Source organism: Poecilia reticulata, linkage group LG10 (assembly GCF_000633615.1).
Source record: "Poecilia reticulata strain Guanapo linkage group LG10, Guppy_female_1.0+MT, whole genome shotgun sequence".
Lineage (NCBI taxonomy): Eukaryota > Metazoa > Chordata > Actinopteri > Cyprinodontiformes > Poeciliidae > Poecilia > Poecilia reticulata.
In genome coordinates this window covers 21,675,283-21,682,294 of record NC_024340.1, presented here as the reverse complement: position 1 = coordinate 21,682,294, position 7,012 = coordinate 21,675,283, and the positions used below count along the sequence as shown (strand labels likewise).

The window sequence follows — 7,012 nt, the reverse complement described above, 5'->3', positions numbered from 1 at the left end:
CTGACATGAAAAATAATATTGAAGAAATAAATATATCAAATCTAATTAAAACATAAATAAGTGATCAGTTCTTTACTGTTATGGTCTGTAAGATATATTTATTCTCAGTACTAGATGTGGTCTCAACAAACCCATGACATTTCAACAATATTATTTTACCTTTTATCTGGAAATGGTGTCCGTTTATTCTTGCCATACAGTCCTCTGTATTAAGTATTGCTCGAAAGGTCTTGCCATACCAGTTTATTCCTCTGTTTACTTTAGTTTCTTAGTTTATTTTTGCATTTTGTTCTTCATTCATTTCCATTTAGTTTCATTTGATTAGTATTATCCTCTCTCGGTTTATTGCTATGTCCACTTTAGTTTCTTTCCTGTTGCTACATTTATTTGATCGTTTATTGACCATCAGTAATCTTCACTCATCACCTGCTGAGCCGCCTAATCGTCATGTGTTTCACATCATGTGTTGATTTTTTCACTGTTCAGCGTCGGATTCTGTTTTTATGCCATTATTCACATCTAGTTCGTCGCTCCGTTTTATGTCCTGCTTCAGAGTTTAGCGCAATGTGCGCATCGGTTTTTTTTTTTTTTTAACCCCTTAAGGTGCAGGGCTGTCGTGAAACGTATCGATAGGGAAAAGGCAGACTGACATAAACCTTTTAAAACAACAATTTCAGTATTTTGATTATTGAAATTTAAAAGCTGTGTTGTTCTATCGCACCCGTTTCATACCGGACCACTTACAGCACCGGTGTTAACGCTATAAAATTAACGTTCTCCATCATGGTATCACACGTGTAGGGATTTCTTTATTTAAATGGGTTCATTTTTCAGAGGGATACAAAGTATTGTGATTTTAGCAATTACATCTTTATAAGAGCGATTTTCTGTTGTCCTTCCATGGAAGCGGGCAGCATCCAGACGGACAATAAAACACTTTTTAATATAAGTTGCTGCTTTGACATGATCACAGAACTGCCAAAACATATGTACAAAAATTCTCAATAAAACATAAAATATTAGAAAATCAGACACCAGACAAAGTRAATCWCAGCAACGTCATCAGCCAGTGTAACGCTGACCTGATGGTGAAGCTACTAGCAGGAGAGGAGCTGCACCAAAAGCTACAAACACTGAATAGAAGAAGAGCTGCCATCGATAGAGTTGCAGCCAGGCATGATTTAATGTTACGAAATACAGTTTTACCCGGTTGCTCAAAGTCTAAACTGGTATTGTTGTGATTGTAAGGTGTAAAGTTTACCTTCGACCAAACGCCCCCCAAAGGAATCCCAGCGCCCCCCTTTTGTAAAAATTTCCGCCAACTTCCCGTCTTGTCCCCTTTCCTCTAGCCATGCCCAGTGCCACTTGTTTTTAATTCCTTTCTCAAGTAAACGTGTTTCTTTATCGGGGTGAGGCAAACTCCATTTTCTTTCATATCGCATTTGATTTAATCGCTGAACCGAACGCATGCGCTTCTTTTCTATAAACCGTTTTACAGTCACTGGTCAAGAACACGGGAGCTAGAATTCTGATTGGCAGACATCTTTGTCTATTATCTACAGTTYAGTTGAGGCGGGCCGTTTGGTCCAATGCTCGCTTTGCTTGAAAGTCTGGTCCCCAGATGGAGCTCTTAAAGCCCGGAGACTAGTTTGGTTGAGGCGGACCGTTTGGCCAAAAGCCGGAAATCCGGCCCCCGGCCGGAGCTCTTTAAGCCCTGCAATTTATTATGCAGCAAACTTTGTTAATGTGACAGATCAATTAGTTATTTTTCTAGTTTACTTCTAAACTTGAATATTACAATCCTCCAATAACTCTTAAATACAAGAGCTTAAAATAACCACTTTTTAAATGTGTTTTGAATCCATTATTTTTAATCTTAAGCCTCTACCTTCCTATAAAACTCTAAAATCTTTATTTTACATTCCTGCATCATGTGACGAAGAACATCAATCACTCACCAGCAGTTTTAAGAGTAACCATGCTGGGTTTACTGGCTCCCAGTATGATGATGCGTTCCACCCAAGACTTGGTTGTAAACTGGGCGTTTGGTTCAAGGTCACTGTGGGGAAGACAGAGGAACAAATTCAACTTCAAACATGAGGTGTAACCATTACAGTAGTAGATAAATCTGCACTTTTATCATCCTGAGTTTCATTCTTTAGTGTCAAGATCTGAGCTGGAAGAACAGGGAAGAGAGAAACGCTAAAATTATGCAACGCACACAGAGGAGAGGACGCCGTTGGCGAAGGAAAACTTCCTGTGCATCAACTCTTTCTTCTCATAGTTAAAGGTGTGTCCGTCATCGATGTACAGCTCTCCTTCTGCCGTTCTCTGTTGAACAACAGCAGAGCTTTGATTAGAACCACCCAGCAGATTCAGCAGAATCCTGCAGCTGCTCTTAGACGGCGCAAAGTTTCTTTACCCGATTATCAAGAGCCACATACAAAGTGTACGGGTCGTGCTCCATGCAGGTGGAGGACCTGCGGACTCGGAGCTTCCTGGGAATTATGGAGCCGCCGCGCTGGAACACCGGGATCTAGCAAGGAAGCACAAAAAGGCGGCTAAATCAGTGAACTTGTGACAGAATACAGCAGAGGTTAAAAACTACTCTAAAGCAGGAAAATGAGACGTCATTAAAATCCATTGTAACTGTATATTAAATTTTTGTGACGGCTTACGGAGCTCATGGTGACAGGAATGTAAAGGTTTTGGCCGCCGTTGTGCTTCTGGAAGGTGTGGATGTCAAACCAGACCTGAGGACAGACACGCAGGGGGAACCATCACCTCCTGAACTTAAAAACCATCACAACGTGCTGCAGAGCGAGTCGGTCACCTCGTGTTTCCCCGGCAGGTAAGCGGTGACGCCTCTGGCTCCCTCTTCAGTTACAGGATGCACCAACAGGTCTCGGCCTGCAGCAGAAACCAACAAACAGGAGAAACATTATGAATGTTTTACTATCCAAAAATCCTGATTTCATGAGTAAAAAACAACAAGCTACACAGCGAGTCATTTAATTGGTAAAGACCAATTTTAAACCTGCATAGTGTAACATATTTGGCCACAAGATGGCAGCAGAAACAGGTTATTCATTTTCCTTCCATTTTCTAAGCTGAAAAATAAGTTGGACAATCAAAGTGAAGCATCTGCAAACATCTTGTAAGCTAAACTTCTACCTTAAAGACACCAGCAGCCTCTGAAGTAGATGTAATTAGTATTCATTTTCTATAGTTTCTTTCTTTCTGTGTGAAAATGTTCAAATGTTCTTATATTATCATTAGAAAACCAAGATGGCGATCAGAATGAAACATCTTTCAGTCTGACTTGATCAAGACCAACCTTTTGGAAGCTCAAAAACTTGATTTTTTTTGTTGTGAAGTGTGAATTATTCCTGGCTTTATTTTCTGTTTATGCTACAAGAGTAATGACTGCATTTTTGACGAATGACTTGATGCCATTTGTGCAACGTGTGGTTAGTGAATTATTAAACAAGTTTGTGATTAATGTAAACGTAATTAATTTAATCCTCTAATGTATGAGCCAAACAAAAGTTTGGAACATTACTGGTAACTATGCTGAACTTTTTGCTGACCTTATACAGTCACTTATATGATTTTCCACTGGAATATTTTTGGCAAAGACTTGACAAAAGGTAAAAGAAAAAAAAAAAAAAAGACTTTTGAACTACTTCCACACTAGATTAATGATTGCGTTACTGTCTGTAATTACATTATATTTATTTATTCATTGCATTTTTGCAATTTTAAATGAAGTAAGAATTAAGAGAAACCAGAGAGAAAACAGCTGCACAATAGTTCTAGGGTAGAACTAGTTTGTAATTAGATTCATGAAATAATCTGATGAAACTCTTCGTACTCATTACAGAGAGAGATTTGCGTTTTGTGCCTCACCGAGCAAAAACTCATCATCCAGAGCAAAAGTAGCAGGATCCTGGGGATACTCCACCCAAAGTGGCCTGCAACAGACAGACACCAGACAAGTCAGATTATTATTTACCTGAAAAAAGCTTTTCTGTGCAGTAGGACAACATCTTTCTTGTTTTAAGAAAAAAACCAAAGTAGGGATAATAATGCAGCAATCGCTTTTATATTCGTCTCCTTGATCGTTTAGCTCAAAGATTTAAACAAAAAAACCTTCCTGATGAACAATAATTGCATCATGTTACAAATGAACACCTCACTCCTCTGAGCATCAGCGATACACATGAGAGGGAAAGAGCTTTCCCTGTCCTCACCTCATGACGGGTTCTCCAGTTTGATATGCGAGGTAGAACAGCTGGTACCAGTAAGGCAAGAACGTGTAGCGCTGGCGAATGACTTCGCGGATCAGAGCCGTGTTTTCTGGACCAAACAGCCAGGGCTCGCGGCGCGGCGTGTCCAGGTGGGCGTGGGCCCGGAAGAAGGGCTGGTACGCCCCCGTCTGGTACCAGCGCACCAGCAGCTCGGTGCTTGGCGACTTAAAGAACCCGCCGACATCAGCTGTGGAATAAAAACAGTCTTTTATTAATCCCACAGTGGGGAAATTCACTTGAATAAAAAAAAAAAAATCTAAAAACAATATGAACTGTGCATATAAAGTTATCTACAGATAAAATTAAAACTAAATAGAAACCTGAGATCAGAGAGATTTTTAAACACAGAATATGTTTTGTATGATCATTGCACAACTTTACATTTAGTTTAGGAAACTGACTTTTCAATCCAAAGGGTTTGATTAAAAGCAACAAACTGATCTTCAAGCTTTTTCTCAAACCAGATCTCATTTTGTTTTAAACACAAATTAATTAATTTCAATAAAGTCTGAACAGCTGGCAGCATAATTCAAGCCAAACATAACTGAAAAATAACTGCCGCTTCATTAGTGGGGGAACTTCTGCCATCACTATGGCAACAGAGCAGACCTGTTTCCATAGTGACATTACCAAACACTGCAGGGTGTTAAATTGGATTATTTCCACAGTGCTGATAAGAATTATTATTTTACTCAACCAAGGCAGGTTTCTGTAATTATTAATGAGGTAAATGTAAAACTTCAACAACTTCATGCTTTATTTTTTGTAAAGTACATGAAGTATAAAAATAACATGAATATACTTTATTGGTCCCCAAAGGGAAATTGCTTATTTGTTGACAAGCTACTCAATTCAAATATAAATAAAAACATAAGGGACATAAAATTAATAATGCAAGTAATTTAAATAAGATCCCAAAAAACAAAAAAACAACAAGTATGTTAAAGTAATTGCAGTAATTTTCTTAAAAAGCCAAATATAACCATCAACCTAAGCTGTGTGTTTATGAACTCACCACCACAGAAGGAGATTCCCACCAGGCCCAGACTCAGACACATGGGGATAGAGATCTTCAGATGGTCCCACTCTGCAGCGTTGTCTCCGGTCCACACAGCACCTGCATCCAAAAAAAAACAAAACACATTTTACATATAAAAAGGCTGGTCTAATGTTGTATGTTTCATCTTTGTAACAGATGTTGAGTCGACGTTAGCGGGTAATCTGAAGGTAAAGGTGCTGGCGGCCTCACCGTAGCGCTGGGAACCAGCAAAGAAAGCTCTGGTGAGGACAAAAGGTCTCTCGACTCCCCCAGACCTCTCAATCAGACCCTCTGCTGTGGCCCTGTGCTGCAGGCCGGGAAAACAGAGAATTTCATCACTACTTTACATTTCCTAACAAGATCATTTCTAGCAAAAAGTAGACGTACCAAATATAGTTACAATAAATCACTCTTTCCATATTTAGTTAGAATCAAAAAAGACAGAAGAGTGGCCTAAAAATCATAGTGTGACTCGGTTTAAACTCGCTCACCACATAAAGGCCGTATAAGTTGTGCACGTCGCGGTGCTCCCAGGACTCGTGCATCGCGTCTTTGTGCATGGTGACCTCCGGCCCGTTGAACACGGACGGCTCATTCATGTCGTTCCATGTATACAAGTTCTCCATGGTGCCCTGCACAGCGGACACACTCTGTTTAATCTAAACTATGACACAAAACAACCTAAAAACTGTGAAACAATGCAATAAGTTCCAGGGTGGTAATCATGTCTGAGCCTCAAATGTAAGCAAAGAGAGTTGTGTTGTGAATGTTTCCAAAGTTGAATTAGTTGCCAACATTTAATAAAACGCAGCTTCTAATTGAGCCTCGTTTTCTAGCTTTACCCTGCACAGCTGAATGGTTCATATTATTTACAACAATACAAACCTCCACATGAGCAACTCACCTCATACTGATCGTACGCAAACTGGCTGGCCCACCAGGCCCTCATGTCAGGACGGGTGAAGTCTGGATAACCTGCACTCCCTATTTATTCATCAGCAGCGAAGGAAAACAGAAGAGAAGATGAACAAATCTGGTTTTAATCTCTAGAAAAAAAAAATAAAACCATGCCAGAGTTGTAGGAGTCTTACCAGGCCAGCACCAGCCTTCGTAGTCTCCGCCATCTTTATTCTTCACATAGAAACCCCGAGAGCGGATCTCGTTGTGGATCTTGTAGTTTGTGTCCACTTTGATGTGAGGGTCGACGATCGCAACCATCTGGAAGGAATAAAACGTGCTGAGCTTCAAGCCAACAGAGTTTAAAATCTACTTCTAAAGCTCTAAAGATGCATAAAACATTTAGGCACATTTTAATTTCAGAGCTCTTCACTTTTCCAGATTCAGATTTCTATGTTTCCAACAGGTTTTAGAATGTTCTGGATATTTAAGTGCAAAACTTTTATCTCAAATCCACAAATCAGGAAAATAGAGCAACATGGTAAATAGATATTCTGCTCCTTTTTAATAGAATCTGGACAAAAATGGATAAAACAGATTTATCAAACCTGGGTTTTATTAACCTGCAGATTCTAAAAGAAGAAAAGAAGATTTCAAGTCTGGAAAACCTTTTGTTCATTTCTGAATGATTTGGCTTCACAATGAAACCAGACAATAAATTTCTTACAATGGTAAATAAATTTAAATTACTACAAACTTAAATATA

The 7,012-nt window shown here is 39.3% G+C and overlaps 1 protein-coding gene across 4 annotated transcripts in view; it reads right to left on the bottom strand.

The window, feature by feature from the left end:
- The window catches only part of ganabb (glucosidase II alpha subunit b), a 17,552-nt gene that overhangs the window by 3,008 nt on the left and 7,532 nt on the right, over window positions 1–7,012 (bottom strand). For all 4 annotated transcript variants that reach the window (XM_008420415.2, XM_008420419.2, XM_008420416.2 and 1 more), the window contains 12 exons: window positions 6,441–6,567; window positions 6,254–6,333; window positions 5,841–5,981; window positions 5,560–5,656; window positions 5,326–5,427; window positions 4,254–4,497; window positions 3,910–3,974; window positions 2,834–2,910; window positions 2,679–2,753; window positions 2,423–2,536; window positions 2,222–2,331; window positions 1,959–2,059 (listed from right to left, as the gene is read on the bottom strand). In XM_008420415.2, the coding sequence (XP_008418637.1) occupies window positions 1,959–2,059; window positions 2,222–2,331; window positions 2,423–2,536; window positions 2,679–2,753; window positions 2,834–2,910; window positions 3,910–3,974; window positions 4,254–4,497; window positions 5,326–5,427; window positions 5,560–5,656; window positions 5,841–5,981; window positions 6,254–6,333; window positions 6,441–6,567 (1,333 nt within the window). The remainder of the gene's footprint in view (window positions 1–1,958; window positions 2,060–2,221; window positions 2,332–2,422; window positions 2,537–2,678; window positions 2,754–2,833; window positions 2,911–3,909; window positions 3,975–4,253; window positions 4,498–5,325; window positions 5,428–5,559; window positions 5,657–5,840; window positions 5,982–6,253; window positions 6,334–6,440; window positions 6,568–7,012) is intronic.